General features: G+C 33.7%; 2 protein-coding genes across 4 annotated transcripts; one reads left to right on the plus strand and one right to left on the minus strand.

Annotated features, from left to right (window-relative positions):
- The first annotated feature begins 394 nt into the window (after positions 1 to 394).
- On the plus strand, positions 395 to 5467 carry LOC100796460 (ferric reduction oxidase 2). Its single transcript, XM_006598882.4, has 9 exons — positions 395 to 586; positions 1202 to 1486; positions 1581 to 1683; positions 2553 to 2750; positions 3223 to 3457; positions 3578 to 3905; positions 4019 to 4262; positions 4355 to 5061; positions 5144 to 5467. The coding sequence occupies exons 2-9, from the start codon at positions 1285 to 1287 to the stop codon at positions 5281 to 5283; spliced, it is 2157 nt and encodes a 718-aa protein (XP_006598945.1). The 5' UTR covers positions 395 to 586; positions 1202 to 1284; the 3' UTR covers positions 5284 to 5467.
- Positions 5468 to 7715: 2248 nt separating this feature from the next.
- On the minus strand, positions 7716 to 17118 carry LOC100815486 (TMV resistance protein N). Of its 3 annotated transcripts, none has more exons than XM_006598884.4 (7): positions 15018 to 17118; positions 14164 to 14907; positions 11747 to 12247; positions 9970 to 11062; positions 9570 to 9851; positions 8405 to 9463; positions 7716 to 8288 (listed from the first exon to the last, which is right to left on the minus strand). In XM_006598884.4, exons 2-7 carry the CDS (start codon positions 14202 to 14204, stop codon positions 7776 to 7778), a joined length of 3489 nt encoding a protein of 1162 aa, XP_006598947.1. In that variant the 5' UTR covers positions 14205 to 14907; positions 15018 to 17118; the 3' UTR covers positions 7716 to 7775. The 3 variants fall into 3 exon arrangements, with proteins under 3 accessions (XP_006598947.1, XP_006598949.1, XP_006598950.1); XM_006598886.4 differs by having other exon boundaries at positions 14164 to 15119; positions 16809 to 16993; XM_006598887.3 differs by lacking the exons at positions 14164 to 14907; positions 15018 to 17118 and adding an exon at positions 12362 to 12470.
- Positions 17119 to 18114: the final 996 nt, after the last annotated feature.

An 18114-nucleotide genomic window follows, 5' to 3' on the forward strand; every position in this document is an offset into this window, starting at 1 on the left:
TTTCCATATTTTGTTTGCACAATTTGCAGTTAAATTAATTCTACAAGATTTTAGATTTCACGCAATCTCGTGTGATTTACAGTTAATTGATAAACAAGGTTTTAAATTTCAAATAACTCCATAACCACTCATAGTGAGTCATCTCTTTACGTACACCTGTTGTATATTTATTGGTTGGGATCAAAACTATGATAATCCTGAATCACATAATAATTTCTCCTATTAATGGGTGATAAAATTATTTCACACCAATTAATCTGTGCAATCTGTGGTTAAAGTTATTTTAATATGAATATCCTTTATCGCTTACTATGATTAGTTAATAATGACATCTTATTTTTATTTTTTTGTAGAGACAGTAACTGAGTAAATTAAAAGAAAATATTATGTAAGCAAAATTGTTGATCATATTATCTGTATTCTTCAGCATATGCTTCAGAAAAGGCGCAGCCCCATTACGGTTTCAAACAGGCACGAGCTATATAGCATACATGCTATGAAGGATATAGTGCTTATCAATTAACCACAAAAATTACAGCCAGATAAATTCAATTTTATCTCCGTTTGCTTGCTCCCCATCTTTAAGGTAACAGTTATTTCTGAATATTTACCATCTAGCGGTTGGTTCATACTAGTTTCTGGCTTGAATTTAATTTTCAGATTTTTTTTTTACATATGAATTTCCCTATAAATGCTTGTTGAAGTTGGTGATCTTCTTAGCCTTGTTAGTATCATTTTTTATTTGTTGAATTTTTTTTCGAACTCAGTTGGTATGACCTAATTGTAAGATAATTTTCATACTGACTGGGGATTCCAATGCCTTGCGATGTCTTCTCATAATCTGAATATTTGTATGTACCAAAAAAAATATCAAAGCTTTATTTATTTATTTATTTGTGGGGGTCATGGGGTTCAAGTTCTGCTTATTTGCTTCTCTCATTCGGCATTAGTCACAAGTCACAAAACACTGAAATAGTTGTTGACCTTTTAATTAATGTCAACTCTATGTGACCTACATAATTTGGGCCCACAAACTATGATCCAAAAATTATACTAATTTCTACATTCCTAGCGGAGGGACATGACATGCATTTTTGTTTTTATCCTTTGTGTTGGTGTCCTATGCCTAATCATTTATGTATATATGTATAATTAATTTATTGTCCAATAACAATAATTAAATTTCTTCAACTATAAATAGGTACATCCCTCTGAGATTCTTTTCACTGCAATCTTTTCTTTTCTTCACACAAACTTGTTACATTGTGCCACCCAAAATACAAGATGCCTCAAGAAACAGTGGTGAAAAGGTCACCTTTTCAAGAAAATTGTGGGAGGCTTCAATTTGCAATAAGGCTATTAGTGGTGGTATTGCTTCTAGGTTGGATTTTCATTCGGATAATGTCGCCTACAAATACTTTTAGACAAACATGGCTGCCTCGATACAAAGCAAAGACTAATAATACAACTTATATTGGTTCAAAAGGTGTCATTAATTTTATTTCAATTATTAATTTCAGTTCTTGCATTGACTTAATTATTTTATGCTAATATACACCCCTATTATGTTCTTATTGCAGGTGCTTATCTTCTCTTGTACACTTTCCCAATCTTGCTCCTAGCTACTTTGGGATGTGTCTACCTTCACATAGGCAAAAAAGTAATCCATTCCAACACGGAGAGGTGCCATTTTTCACCTCTTTTTCTGGTTATAATCTTTGCCACATAAGTTCTTTGTAAGATTTTTTTAAAAAAATGTTAAATATTTTGGCTTTTTAACCTAACACTACTTTTTATTCTGATCTCCCTATATATAAAAAAAAAAGAAATCTACACTTTGTTTTTGTTTTCCAGTATAATTCTACACTTTGCATGATCTCTATTAAAAAAACGCTTACGGACGTGTTTTTACCATTTGTCAATGTTATATTATATTAATTTTATCGAGCAAATTGAGATTTTATAATATTAACTTTTCTATAAATTTTTGTGTTATTCTTTAATCAGAATTGAAGTTTTATCACACTAATTTGCATACAAAATTTTGTATTAAATGTCAAAAGTTTCAGGTAAAAAAAAGCATAAAAAACACTTGAACAACTAAATTTAAATTTTGTTCTTACGTGATACCATGTCATTTCAGAAAAGATGGTGGATATATGATAAAAGTACTAGTAGTATATACTATCGTCATAGTTTTGAAAAATAACATGGGTAATAACTTTCTTGAGTAAAAGATTAATTAAGGTCTGTTAATTTTTTTTTATAAATAAAAAAAGTAAAATCAATTAATCTTCTTTTATATGTTAAAACTAACTTATATATAAACTAATTTATCGAAGCTCTTTCATTTAGAAGTTTAATTCATTTTTACAAACTTATTTTTTTATATTCTATAAATACTTTCTCTAAAGAGTTCCAAAATGTTAATTTTTTCATCTCTAGAAGAATATGATGTGAGGGTGGGGACAAGTCTTTAATTAAACCTGAAAAGAATTGTAGTTCTGATAATTGGGTTAACCCGTGTATGTGTATGTTTTGTGCATGATCAGCTGCAATGCAAAGAAGTGTGGGGTAACCATATGGAAGCGTCCAGTGCTTATAAAAGGCCCTCTTGGCATTGTTTCTGGCACAGAGATAGCCTTCTTGTTTTTGTTCATTGCCCTCCTAGCTTGGGTCTTTTCAACTTCTGTACAAAACAGCTTTGCAACAATCACCCCACAATTTGCAGCAAAGGATGGCCAGAAAATGTAAAGTTTTGTTATGATTATTATTAGAATCTAATTTCTATACTGTTGGCATAAAAAGTTTTTACACATTTACTGATATGAAATTATTATAAAGTATGATTTTAAAATAATAATTATTATTAAAATTAATAAATTTATCATAAATAATAATGTGTGATTAGATAACAGTATAAAAGTTCTTTATAGTTTATATTGTCAGTACATAGAATATTTAGTCTTTTTTTTTATTGTTAATAGTAATAGGATAAATAATGCATGCACCAAAAGTGTAAAAAAGTTTTTATAATGTCATAGTGCATGTAAACTATTTTTCACTGTATCATTCACAAATTGTTATCTAAGATAAAAGCTATGCGTGCCATGATTTCTGATGGATTATAAGTGTAAGATTGCGTATAAATTAAACTCTTATTATTATTCCAAGCATTTTTCTGATTGTTACTGTTAATTGTGATGCATGTCGTTGGTGCAGATGGGAAGAGAAGCTAGATAGAGTAGCAAAAAGGTTAGGTGTGGTTGGGAACATATGTTTGGCATTCATGTTTTTTCCTGTGGCTCGTGGCTCATCTGTGCTGCCACTGCTTGACCTCACCTCGGAGAGTTGCATCAAGTACCATATTTGGCTTGGAAACATAGCCATGACACTTTTTACTTCTCATGGCCTTTGCTACATCATTCTTTGGGCAGTTACTGATCATACTTCTAATGTTAGTTAAGAACTTGAAACTTTATTGATTTCAGGGAAAGCAATCTTTTATGTTATTGTTTGTTTATAGTATAGTATATGTTAAGCTCGTGGACCTATCTATGGCTTTATTTCATTGCAGATGCTGGAATGGAAAAAGAATGATATATCAATTGTGGCTGGAGAGATAGCTCTGCTTTCTGGTTTGTTCCTATGGATTGCAACCATTCCCCGCATTAGGCGAAAAGTCTTTGAGCTGTTCTATTACACTCATCACCTCTACATCCTCTTCATAGTCTTCTTCATCTTTCATGTTGGCATTACCTATGCCTGCATTATGCTCCCTGGTTTCTACCTGTACTTGGTTGATCGTTACTTAAGGTTTCTGCAATCAAGGTGCCAAGTTCGTCTGGTTTCTGCGCGGGTTTTGCCATGTGAAGCTGTAGAACTCAACTTCTCTAAGGGCTATGGTAACTAACATGGCTATCTATGCTTATTATATTAAAGTTACCTCTAGTTACTTCTTGAGAAATGACTATTTTATTGAGACTTTTAAGAGCTAATGTGATATGTTTTCTTGCAGGATTAACTTATAACCCCACAAGTGTTATGTTCATAAATATACCAAGCATATCCAAGTTGCAATGGCATCCATTTACTGTTACTTCTAATAGTAATTGGGAGCGAGACAAGCTAAGTGTTGTTATTAAATGTGAAGGAACTTGGACCAAGAAGCTCTATCAGCTGCTTTCAACATCTTCCACAATAGATCGCCTTGCTGTATCTGTTGAAGGTCCTTATGGACCTGCTTCAACCAATTATCTACGGTTTGCATCTTAGAAACAAAACACAACTTCTAATCTTATGTTTTATTAGAGATGAGTTCTTAGTAACACCTTTTGTTTTTTCTCTTGACCAGCCATGACACTCTTGTGATGGTAAGTGGAGGAAGTGGCATCACACCTTTTATCTCCATCATTAGGGAGCTAATATATCTGAACACTACATTCAAATGCAAGACCCCAAAAGTTGTCCTAATTTGTGCATTCAGAAACTCTACATCTCTGTCAATGCTAGATATGATCCTCCCAATATCTGGCACCCCATCTGAAATTTCTAATATGGAATTACAAATTGAGGCATACATCACAAGAGACGAGGAGCTTAAAGCAGATTGCCCAATTCACCCTCAAACCATATGGTTCAAGCCAAATCCATCTGATGCACCAGTACATGCTATATTAGGTCCAAACAGTTGGCTCTGGCTTGGTGCTATAATATCATCCTCTTTCATAATTTTCCTTATCTTGATAGGGATAATTACTCGTTACTACATTTTCCCTATTGATCATAACTCAAATGAAATATTTTCATTCCCGTTGAATGCATTCCTTAACATGCTAGTGATATGTGTGTCCATAGCAAGTGCTGCTAGTGCAGCTTTTCTTTGGAACAAGAAACATAATGCCAAAGAAGCAAAACAGGCTCAGAACTTGGAAGGATCAACACCAACAGTGTCACCAAACTCCATGGTTCACAATGCAGATAGAGAATTGGAAAGCCTTCCATATCAGTCCCTTATTCATGCTACTAATGTGCATTATGGTGTAAGACCAGACCTAAGAAGTAAGTCACCTCCAATTTCTTTAACTATGGCTTAGAGACCTACCATTGGATTGAAATCACTCATTTTTCCCCCATTTTACAGGAATGCTACTTGAACACAAAGGTTCAAGTGTGGGTGTTCTTGCTTCAGGACCCAAAATAATGAGGCAGGAGGTTGCAGCCATTTGCTCATCTGGTTTAGCTGCGAATATGCATTTTGAGTCAATTAGCTTTAGCTGGTGATTTTACTCATACTGTATTGTAAAGGATGGAAATTATTAATGGTAAACCTCTGGAAGAACCTTGTAGTCTTTGGCTCAGTCAGCCTTGATGGACTTACTAGTTGTGTTGCTTTTATTTAAATGACTGAAAATTGGTTTGTCAACAATAATTTGGCTTTCACATAAATAAGAATAAAAAGAAAGGAATTTACTATGATATCTTGATTCTCATTAGTATGGATCATCTAAACAAAATATGCAGTTGAGTTCAAACTAAAAATATGGAGAATGAGAAGTTTCTATAAAAATAACAAGACAGAAATGTCGTTACCCAAAATGTAACTTGGATAATTCACTCCATCTCAGTGGCTAATCCGAGCTCTTCCCTAGAAGAAATGATACTATCTACAGCATCTTGCTAACATACCAAACGACACCCACACCTCACTATTTCCAATGAACAACAACAATACCTTTTCAATATAAATTATGTCACGCAATTTATCAAAGGGAAAATAGAGAATATAAAGGTGAGCTAGACATGGCTCCATGGTAGATAAAATCTTGGAGCTGATAAACACCTTACCATTAGGTCTAAACAAGCAGCATTCAACTTCATGTTGATGCATCTCTGGTCCTAACGTATTCTTCGAAGTCTAGACATTGGGGGTAATGACATTTGGTTTGAGTGTTTTTTTAAGCATATGTTGATCCATATAGTTTGAACATTCTCGCAAAATAGAGATTTTACTTAGTGAGAGTGACCTGACATACTCATTGTGTAGTATGTCTTGTTATGTACTCATAAGTGTCCCAATATGATTTTTCACTGACATGGTACTACATTGCATATAGGCTTTAGTCTAAGTATAATTATTGCACATAACGCTTGCTAATTATTTATTATGAAATTGATGAGTGTTATTATGTCTTGAGCCAAGTGTGTGATTCATGTGTAATGTAATTGGTGATTGAAAAATAAATTTTAAATGATAAAGTGGTGAAGTGACGTAGATTGTATTAAGTTGAGCAATGTTATAAATACTTTCATAATTTATTTTGATTATGTCTTTGTTTATTTGTATTTTTTTTAGAAATGTGATAATTCATTCCATATGTGTTATTTGTGTTTGGATCCTCTGATAATCTTGAACGGAAGTAAATGATTAAGTGGATGACTTTAAAGAACATCTTTGTAAAGAATGTTGAGACATAATGCTTTGATAGGATGTGACATCGGGGATAAATTTTTATGTAGAGGGTGTCACATGTTGCATCCTTGAAGGAAGCTCTGGCAACCTTTGAAGCTTTTTTGCAGAAGTTTAGGATAAGGAATTCAAGCTTTGTGAGTTCAGAAATGCAACTTTGTTGGGTAACAGAATTTTTTGCCAGTGAGTTTAGTGACAAAAATAATCTTGGATTGACTCTTCAGAAAGATTGCAGTAACTTAAATTTATTCTCTTCAAAGAGGGTAGATTCAGTTTAGAAGGTGGTAATCTAAAGGCAAAAGGAGGCTCTTCCTTCAAAAGTAATCTGAAGGTTTTTCGGATTAAAGACGGATGAAGGTAGCTCTACACTATCAGCTTCACTTAATTAAATTTCCTCCAAACACTTCATTTCCTCTGAACCCTCCAGCAAGCCACGTAACTTCGAGAAGCCAGAAACATTCAGAACTGTGAGGGATTTCAATTTATAAAAGGTATCTGGAAGACAAATAAGATTCTTGCAATTCTTCAATCCAAATGAGCAAGGCCAACTAGGCATCCCAGTGATGAGGGTAGTTTTGTTATTGGAGTTTCCTCTAAATTAAGCACTGACATTTGCTCCATGCTTTCCCCAAACTCCGGAAGATATTCAAATTCAGAGCAACCAGAAAGACTTAAATATTTCAAGGAACTCATCTCCATTTTACTTGGAAGAGTTTTGAGCCTTTTGCAGTCTTCCAAATTCATCATAACAGGTTTCTTATGACGTACAAGGGATGGATGAACCTCCGTTAAACTTGTGCATCCTTCAAGAACCAATGATTCAAGATTTGGAGCCCCGTCAAAGTCCGGGGACTGCTTTAGGTTCTTTGAAAAACTCAAATCGATAGACTTCAGCTTTTCCAGAAGCTGTTCAAAATTAATATGGTGGAAACAAAAACTACATTAGCTTTCGGAGTTACTATGGTGATGGCAATTTTTTTTAGATAAATGGTGTTTAGCTTTAGCTGGTGATTTTACTCATACTGTTGTAAAGGGTTCAAGATGTTAATGATATCGACCTCTGGAAGAACCTAGTGGTCTTAGGCTCAGTCAGCCTTGATGGACTTACTTGTTTTGTTGCTTTTATTTGAATGGGTGAAATAATTAGACCTTAATATAAAAAGAGGAGTTTACTTTAATATCTTGATTCACATTAGCACGGATCATCTCAATAAAACATGCAAAAGGGTTGAGTTCAAACTGCAAATATGGAGAATGAGAAGTTTCTATACAAATAACAAGACATACGTAATTACATGACAAGTTTTTAGATAATTCGCACCTTCTCACTGGCCACTCCGATCTCTTCACTAGAAGAAATGATACTATTTTCATAAATATCTTCAACATCTTGCTTACATACCAAACGACATCCGCACCTCACTATTTCCAATGATTGGCAACAATAACTTTTCAATACAAATTCAATTTCACTGCCGACAACACCTTCACAAATCATGTCACGGTATTTATCAATGGACAAGTAGAGAATATAAAGGTGAGGGCAATCTAGCTCCATGGGAGGTAAATTCCTGGAACTGATAATCGTCTTACCATTAGGTCCAAACAAGTAGCACTCAACTTCATGATGGCACGCCTCAGGAGGATTTGCATAACTTACTAATAGGAAGCACAGAGCAAATCCCACCCATTCATTTACAGGGCAATTATGAGGGACTGGTATTTTAGCTAATGAAACACATTTTTGAGGGACAAACCATGATGGAATTTCACTCCCTGGGATTAACATCTCAAATCTTGTTCTGGGAAGAGGGAGTTCCTGTATGAATTAACACACCAAATGTAATGTTGAATAAGCAACAAGATGGATGATTATGTTACACGCACGCACACACAAACACAATTTTAGAATGTGGGGAAGACCAGAGTACACACCTCAAGATAGCGTATCAATTCTCTCGAAAAATGAAAATTTGAAGGTGATGATGCAAAGAGACTGCATGGCTTGGATGGATTGAATTTGGAAGTTTCCAATGAAGTGCAATTGCTTGCATCCAAATGTTTCATTCTTGAAGGGAGCTCTGGCAACCTTTTAAGTTTTTTGCACAAGTTTAGGAGAAGAATTTCAAGCTTTGTGAGGTTCGAAATGCAACTTGGTAGGGTAACAAAATTGTTGCCAGTGAGATCTAGAAACTGCAATGAAGATAAGTGACGAAAACCATCTGGGAATGACTCTTCAGATAGATTGCAGTAACTTAAATTTATTCTCATCAAAGAGGGTAGATTCAGTTTAGAAGGTGGTAATCTAAATGCAGTAGGAGTTTGTTGATTCCCAAATACCCACTGAAAGGGGAGAAGAAATCCACTTACTGAGTTAGATACTGGCTTTTTGCACCCAGCAAATGAGATACTTTTTAGGTTTTCCAAATAAAAGACAGATGAAGGTAGCTCTTGAATAGCAGTTCCACTTGCATCAAGTTCCTCCAAAGACTTGATTTCCTTTAAACCCTCTGGTAAGCAACCAAGTTTTGAGCAGCCAGAAACATTCAGAACTATGAGGGAGTTTAAGTTATGAAAGGTATCTGGAAGGCAAACAAGATTTTTGCAATTCTTCAAATACAAATGAGCAAGGCCAACTAGACATCCCAGTGAAGAGGGTAGTTTTGCTATAGCAGTCCCCTCTAAAGAAAGCACTGACAAATGTTCCATGCTTTCCCCAAACTCTGGAAGATATTTAAATTCAGAGCAACCAGAAAGGTTTAAATCTTTCAAGGAACTCATCTCCATTTTACTTGGAAGAGTTTTGAGCCTTTTACAGTCTTTTAAATTCATCATAGCAAGTTTCTTATGGCGTACAAGGGATGGATGAACTTCAGTCAAACTTGTGCAACCTTCTAGAACCAATGATTCAAGATTTGGAGCCCCACCAAAGTCCGGGGACTGCTTTAGGTTCTTGGAAAAGCTCAAATTGATGGACTTTAGCTTTTCCAGAAGCTATTAAAGTTAATAATTTGGAAAGAAAAACTATATTAGTATTCTGACTTATTATGGTGATGACATAAATAAATTTTAAAGAACACTTGATATAAATGGTCTTTACCTTTGTCCCACGCCAAAGTTGTTCTATTCGGCTATGAGGCAATTTGAGGTCAACAACTTCATCTAGTTTATTATTAAGTGGCAGGGTTTTCAAAGGACATCCTCTCCAGTGAAGAACTTTCAGTGAACTAGGAAGGCAGTTGAGGCCACGGGGAAGCTGCATATCACATAACATGAGTAACTTGAGTTGACTTGTCTTGGAGAAGGCTTCAGTGCTCCAGCGTCCTTCATAATCACACGGTTGAACTAAGTTCAGAACTATGCCTTGAATTTCATCAGTTCCCTAGAAAACCAAAATGGCAAATAACTTGATTTGCAAGAATGGGATAAAAACACGCTTAAAAAAAAATATTGCATGCATCATTCAAGTATCCAATAGTGGTATAGAAATTAGCACCTACCTTGTTTTTTGTCAACACATAATCAATGTCTTTTTGAGACCACAATCTACTACGTTTGCCTGGATCATTTGGAGATTCTTGAAATACAATATTCCTTCCCATTTCTTGTAGCAAATCATGCATCCCCAACTTCTTCATCCTATCCAGAGTTACCAAACATCTTTCGATCAAAATGTCAATTCCAATTTCGGGATGATAACCGCAGTTTTTTAAGATATTTTTCACTTCATCTATGTCCATCCCTTTGAAGAAACAGGCAATATCTAAAAACATTTTCTGATACGGAGGTTGTAAACTATCATAACTAATTTTCAGTGTGTCTTGGATTTTGGAGTGCGGAAAACTTCTTATTTGTTCTAAAGCACTATGCCAAACCTCAACGGTTCTTCCATAAAGATGGGAACCCAATACCTCAAGTGCCAATGGAAGACCTCTTGCATATTCAACCACTTCTTTGCACAAATTCAGATACTCTTCTTTAGGTTGATCTTGCTTAAATGCTTTCAAACAAAAGAGCTTCAGGGCTTCATTTTGGGCTAAGCCTTTAGCCTTACAAGTCAGATGCACTCCATGCGTCTTTAGCAGGTGCTTATCTCTAGTTGTGATTATTACTCTACTCCCTGAACCAAACCATTCTTGCTTTCCAGCCAAATTCTCCAGTTGGCTTAACTCACTTACATCATCAAGAACAAGAAGAATCTTTTTGTTGCTTAAAGAATTTGCTATTATATTTTTCCCATCATGAAGATTATAAAAATCACTGCTTCTTACATTAAGATGAAAAAGAAGTTCCTTTTGAATGTGAACTAAGCCATTTGTCTTAGACACCTCTCTAATGTTTTCAAGAAAGCAACTAACATTGAAATCCCCTTTGATTGCTTCGTAGACAAATCTAGCAATGGTTGTCTTACCTATGCCTCCCATGCCCCATAGTCCTATGAAGCGAACATCATTTAAACTTATGCCCATGAGTGAATACACTTCCTTCATCCGTGAATCAATCCCAACAAGGTTATCTGTGCAACATGGCAACCTGGGAATTATTTTTTTCTGTATGTGTCCAACAATTGTTTCAATCAATGTTGCCTCATGCCTGTATAGAGAGAAGGATAAAAAGAAGAATTGATTTTTGTCCAACAAGAACCATAAACAAATACAGCAATAGATAGAGAAAACAAGTTATCATGTTATATTTTGCAAATCCAAGGTAAAACGATAAATCTTTCCACAAACAAAAAAATGGCTAATATAAAATTTTGATTCCTCATCTTATTTTATTGATTTTAATTTGATATACTAAATTTTAAAAGTTTTACTTTGTTACTAATAGTGTCTCTAGTAGAACAAATTGGTCCTTCCTTGCATTAGTTTTTTGCACTAACAATGCTAATATTGATTGACGTAACAAACGTCCATCTTATGTAACATCTCATGTCACCAAGTCGACCAAGTTAGTGTGGTAATGGACCACAGTGAACGGCATCTGTGCCACCACACACAGCAATGCTGGGAGACTGTTCTTTTTTCTTTGTTTTTTTTTTTTTCTTGTCTTTGCTAATCCTTCTCTGTTTTCTTTTTTGTTCTGCTTTGGATTATCTGTTTTATTTTTTTTTCTTTCAACAGGCTCTTGGTTAGTGTGTTAATGATACAATTTTCTAATGGGTCATAATTTGGTTGTTTATCCATCCTCTATTTTATATAGTGAAGATAACATATCATTTGAGCTAAAAAAACAAAAAAGTAATATAAAAAACTGAATGATGATGAAGCAACTTACTGTTCCTTGGAGTCCCAGCCAGAGTAGCTTGCAACTTCTCTCAAGGCATGTCTCCATCTTTCCAACTTCTTCTTGTCTTCTCTGAATTTCTCTTCATGTTCACTGAAAGCCTTTGCAAAGCTTCCTCTCTGATGCCTCACATCAGAGGGGTCTACACCATGGAAGATTGGAAAAACTTCTTTCTTGCACTCTAGAATCTTTTTGAGCTCATCCAAACACCATGTTGAGGAGGCATAGTTTGGTGAGAGAATGATAAGTGCAAGCATGGACCCTTCAATGGCTTTCATGAGTTCCACTGATATCAATTTCCCCCTCTGAAGATCATGATCATCCTTGAATGTTTTGATCCCCCTTCTCTCTAGGGAAGCAAAAAGATGGCCAGTGAAACCTTTGCGTGTGTCATCACCCCGAAAACTCAAGAAAACATGGTTGGACCATGACCTTCCGGAGGTTAGGGTGGAAGAAGAAGATCCTTCATTGGAAGATCCCATTGAATTATCCCTGCAATGATGCTGGTTCTGTTAAACACTGCAATACAAGTTTTCTTTTTCTTTTTTCTTATGTGTGTGTGTGTGTGAAGTAGATATATAGAAATAATGGGGATGAACAATTGACCACTGAAGTGAGAACGTAGTCATGAGTCTTCGTAGGAAAGAGGGTGGGAAGTTGCATCCTTTCGATAATGACTCAACTTTGTTTCTTTGATTTTATTTATAAAATAAAGGTTCCTGAATCTTAGGTGGGATGTATCAATCATGTTAATTTCCTTTTTACAACCACCATTAATCTGCTTCTCTCTTTTATTTTTCTTTTATACTAACTCGTATACTCGTTGTAGGAAAAGCCCGTAATTACGTTGTTTCTCTTTTACAAGAGATATGGCGAAAGTGCTAAAAAACAGTGACTTGAAAATTTTCTTTTCCAAATATTCTGTATTTTTATAGAAAGTGTTTTTCTATGTGAAGCAACTTTTTTTCTTTTTTTTAATATATATATATATATATATAAAAGAGTAAATTATCTTAAACATTTACTGTATAATCAAATATGAACAAATTTAATATAATGTAAGCGTTTAAAAAATTTTGTGAATTTTTTATATTAAATTTTAACATTTTATGTATTATACGGTTTACATCTAATTCCATCATTTTTGTATAAGATGATTTTTCTAATAAGATATTTCATTAATGACTTGTTGTGACAGAAAAAATATTTTAGTCATTTTTTAAAACATAAAAGATAAAAGTGATTTAAAAAAAATAAAGGATTAAATTAAAAAATAACATAAATAATCAAATATGTTATTTCACCTTTATATAATTGTGTGGGGTATTAAATATAGTGTTAATTGTTTAATATTCAAATAATAAAATTGTTTTATATTTTGTTTCCTGTTGGGTCCGTTTTCTGCAGGAAATATCCAAGAAAAGGCAGAGAAACTCACCGAAGGGATAAACAAATAAATAAATAAAGTAAGAGAAAGCGTGTATGTTCGGTTCCAAGCTGCACTAAAAATATATATATATATTTGATGATGACTGACTTATTGCGTGATTGGAATCTATTTCAGCTAAGAAAGTTAATGTTCGTGTTCCATTAACTTTCACTTTTCCTTTTCCATCATTGTTTTTAAGTTTCATTTATTCAGTTTTCATTTTGCTGTGGCCTGTGGATAAACTAAGTAGATGGAAATAAGAAAGGGAAATAAAAACAGGTTAAAAGTAAAGTGAATATAAAAGTGTTTGATTTAAAAAATAAGGAAGAATAAATGAATGAATGAATTGAATTTAGTGAGAAATGAAATAAAAATAACTAATAAGTTTCATAAATTTTTATTTCTCTCTCATTTTTCTTCTACTCCACACACTTATCTTTTTATTTCTCACTTATTTGTTTCCTCTTCATCCTATTCATCTTTCATCAAACAAAGGGTAATTCATTCCCCTTTTTTATTATTGCTAAATTATCTTCAAAAATCGATCAACTCCTCTGGGAGAAGCAAGATATCAAAATTCAAATGATTCCGGCTTGCTTCTTTCTTCCTCGTTTTTTTTTCCTTTTCCTTTTAATTTCTTGGCCTTTTACATGTTGCATGCTCTAAGTGCAGAATTTAGTTTATTCACGGCACAGTGAACACTGAATAAAGTACTATGTTTCTGCTCATCATCCAAAGCAGACAGTCCTAGTAATTAAAGGTCTTTCTGTTTTATAATTAGAATTTATTTTGATAAAATCAATTTTAAACTGTTAAACTTCATCGAAACATGTGATTTTTATTACTTATGATGTAAAAGAAATAGGATGGTTCTTGGGGAATGGGAACATATTCACAGAGAAAGAAAAGAAACTAGCAACTTGGTCATAATAAATAGATATTGCGACAGATTAAGAAAAGAGGGAAAAAAATGAGTTACCAATTCCTTGTGAGCACTAGTTGCTTCAGAGTGATTTGCATTCAACGAAAATGTTCTTCCCTTTGACTTACTTTTCTCCTTCACAATTCCTCCTCTCGTAATGCTTCTTGACCAGCTAAGCCCAAAAAGATATAAAACAGATTCCACCTAAAGACTTAAGATATATAATAAAACAGACTCCACCTAACAGCTTAAGCATTCTGGAATCTGAAGAGTTAGTCCTTGAAATCTTATCAAATGCTCAATGACCAAGTGGTTATGAGTTCAACACTTACCACCCCATTCTTCTATATGAATTGGATTTCAACACAAGGCAAAACAATTCTTCGCACTTCAAGGCATACAACCAATCTTAAGCCTCTAAATAGAAGTTTAAACTTTTGGAGAGTTGCTACTTCAACACCAAATAGGGACAATATACAAGGCCACAAAAATAAAATAATAATAAAAATCATAGGATCACTAAGTATATAAACAAGGTTTAGACTTTAGAGAAATAAAGACGCATAGGAGACTACAAAATATTTATGCAACATCGCTGTGGAGAGACTAGAGTGACATTGGAAAGGGACAAACCGAATGAAGTCATTGCAATTATAAACCAATGAAAAACAAATAATATAAGGCATGGAATTTTTCGTTTGTTCAAATGTTAAAATCATAGCCTTTTGGCTTATCTAGTACAAGCCCTGAAGTAAATTTCTCCCGTTTAGCAATCACATCTCTTGCACATTGTAGATGCTCCTGCATTATTTGTCACAGAACAAAACACATTATCTAAAAAAGGGAGAATGAAATCAGTCAATCTAAAAGGTTACCAATAATTCGAACATAGTGCCTTTTACAAACCCCACCAATTGGAGAACTCTTTCTCTGATATCAGGTAACTAAGCATACTTCTATAAAATATTCTTAATAGAGGTAACATAGCACTTTGCTCCTGGGATTAGATGTTGCTACAAAGAAAAATTACTAGTTAGTATAGTGGGTAGCATTCATGCTATTAGCAACAGAAAAAATGATTGCTATAGTTTGCATCAAGTCATCAACCTCTCAGGCCTCAGCCAATATTGTTTCTGGCTACTAGAACAAAAAATAAACAACCTAAAAACATGGGAGACAATTGATCTGAATCAATTGATGGTGGTTCATATCCCTACCAAATCACATAAAAAACCTCAGTTGAGGACCAAGAACATAATAGTAAATTAAAAACGTTGTCATGATCTCGTGTAGAAGAAATATTCACACACTAAAATGAATAACACGAAATTGGTTCAAAGCAATACAAGCTCCATAGAAAGTTCATACCAAGGTTCATCAAGAGTTGCATGCATGTGTTTGGAAATACTTGTCACTTGTGGCCTTTTTTAAAAATGAAAAATCCAACAAAATAAAATACAAAGATTGAATCAATCAAGCTAAAACCTTAATAACTATAAATCGCATTGCTCACTGACAGTAGAACCTTCAAGTTTAGCAATTACTTGTTATTTTTAAGATGAAATGGTTGAACTTCATCATATACTCTCACCTCCCAAAATACGAAGGGTTAAATTCTCACCACCAGTGTGCTGTGCAGAAACTAGGGGAGACAATGAATCTTGTAAAGCATCCTATCATGTAAAGCATATATAAGAGAGCAATCTTGCCAAGCAAAATTATATAAGAACCCAAATCCTTACTTATGGAAAACTTAGGCCCTGTTTGGGATGGTTTTCAGTTTCATTTATTTTTTTCAGTTTTTAAGAAGTTGCTGCAAATTTAAGATAGATAAAATGAATCAATCAACTGTCAAGCCACTGGACTACAGAATGGGTAACAAACAAAGCAACATAATTAGTAGGGCCGTAGGGGTGAGAAAATAAGCTATTTATCCGTGATCCATTAGTCCATCCATGTAAAATCCAATCCAATTCATTCACTTTGTTAAAATAAAGAAAGATTCGAATTGAATTGAATGAATCATATAAATAAATGGATGGATACCAATTCATCCTTCTTTAGTTTCAAATCTAATGGACCATCTAATTAATACTTAATGGATCAAAATTAATTCGATTATACACACATGTATAAGATTCCATGTGACCTCAACAAGAGAAGATATTGACGAGTTAATCAATACAACACTCATTTGAGAAAAAATGAAAAGAAAATGTTAGTAAACATGATTTCAGAGGAGAGGAAAGTGGAGTGGCAATTACAAGATGATTACATAAGCTATAGGCTCACTAGTCACTACTAATTACAAGCTTCATCTCTAATAGAAAACAACTTTCACAATCTAAAACCTGTTTCAACTTTTGCTTCAAACTGATTCCATGCTATGAAGTCACCACTCACCAACGATGAACAAAATGATTGAGCTTAAAACAAAGAGCAAGTAGTAATAGTAACATTCGAATACACACACGTGCGGCAATCTGAAAGCGAAACAAACATTATTTCATTTTAAACATAATAGACAGCCACAAGAAAGGTACCAAATCATCTCAAGATAAACATTCACTTCCTGCATCGAGCATCGAATATAGCAACTCCGAAGCATTCATCAATTCAGCACAGAGTTGAACTATACACATAGATATATCTATACAGTTGAATAACATTAAGTGAATAGAAATAACCTTCGAATTTCAAACCTTTTGTGAATACTAGCAGCTAAGAATTCAATTAATTAATCAACGGCGATCCTCTCACTTGCTTTATAAGAAGTTACTGCTCCGGTCAAGATGCCGCCGGAGGCCATGATCTCTGGCACGGCAACCACGGCGATTTTCAGTTTGAAACTTACGTGACAAATAAAGTGTATTAGATTCTCAGTTGTTAAAATAACTTAGATATGAATTTTAAAATGATTTTTTAGTTCATCATAATATAAGATAAAGTATTTGTTATTTTTCTGGATGTTAATTTGTGTTTAAAAATGGATGAAGAGAACACGATGCTCTAGCATAGTCAATGTATAAAATATAGCCAAATGTCAATTCCATGAACTTATTAGAGCATGAGAGAACCATCAAAAGCATCCAATTAACAATAATGTTCACAGGACCATCACTGCCATTATCCCTTTTTCATCATCACCGTGGTCGTCCATTGTATTGCACTAAGAGGACCACCACCATCCATTGCCATTTTAACAATGTTATTATTCACATCACCACATTGCTATCGTTTTCTGTCACCACTATACCCCCAAACATCATTTATCAAATGTCTTGGATTAAAATTGAGGAAAGCGTCTTTGTGGAATTCATGTCTTATATTTCTCGCCGCATTAAGCTATGATTTGGTTATTATTTGAATTAGGGAACAAGTGGCATTGAATACTGATGTTAACTGAAAAGACTTTGGGAACTACGGCATATTGCAAGCCGAAATTTAGCCTTAGTCCAAGAAAATCTACTAGGATCGGCCCAATACAAGTATAAGGATCCACAACCTTCATGAATCTACTCTTTGTCCCTTGATGGTAACTTATAAACTTTGGTGATGATCAATTTTTTCTTTTTATATCTATCTCTTTTCTCATACATATTAAAAATATTTCATTTATTTAATATTTATTAGGAGAAAAATAGACCTAAAATTTCAACATAACTTGCCTCTTTTTTTGTTGAATTAGGATATCTTCGGCCTAAAGTTAAAAACTAATCTCTTAAAATATTAAAATTTATTAGAAGAATTTATATCTCCTAACAGATGGATTTTCATACACACAGATCAACAGACAAACTCATGATCACGTATTTAAAGAATAATGTTATTTATTAATCATATTACACATTGGTAGTTTAACAACTTTCTTTATTTTACATATATAATTTTACCCATAATTTTTAATTCTCAAATTATTATTATTATTATTATTATTATTATTATTATTATTATTATTATTATTATTATTATTATTATTATTATTCAATTGATTTCGACACCAAACGT

This window comes from Glycine max, chromosome 16, assembly GCF_000004515.6.
Source record: "Glycine max cultivar Williams 82 chromosome 16, Glycine_max_v4.0, whole genome shotgun sequence".
In the NCBI taxonomy this organism is placed as follows: domain Eukaryota; kingdom Viridiplantae; phylum Streptophyta; class Magnoliopsida; order Fabales; family Fabaceae; genus Glycine; species Glycine max.

What these genes read in the sequence shown, in the direction of transcription:
- LOC100796460 (XM_006598882.4), top strand. Translation starts at nt 1,285, where the DNA reads ATGCCTCAAGAAACAGTGGTGAAAAGGTCACCTTTTCAAGAAAATTGT. An exon ending in GCAAAGGATGGCCAGAAAAT is followed by an intron (nt 2,751 to 3,222) that starts GTAAAGTTTTGT and finishes TCGTTGGTGCAG; the next exon opens with ATGGGAAGAGAAGCTAGATA. An exon ending in TGTAAGACCAGACCTAAGAA is followed by an intron (nt 5,062 to 5,143) that starts GTAAGTCACCTC and finishes CCCATTTTACAG; the next exon opens with GAATGCTACTTGAACACAAA.
- LOC100815486 (XM_006598884.4), bottom strand. Translation starts at nt 14,204, where the DNA reads ATGCAAATCACTCTGAAGCAACTAGTGCTCACAAGGAATTG. An exon ending in CTAGTGCTCACAAGGAATTG is followed by an intron (nt 12,248 to 14,163) that starts GTAACTCATTTT and finishes GCATCATTGCAG; the next exon opens with GGATAATTCAATGGGATCTT. An exon ending in AACTTTGGCGTGGGACAAAG is followed by an intron (nt 9,464 to 9,569) that starts GTAAAGACCATT and finishes TAACTTTAATAG; the next exon opens with CTTCTGGAAAAGCTAAAGTC.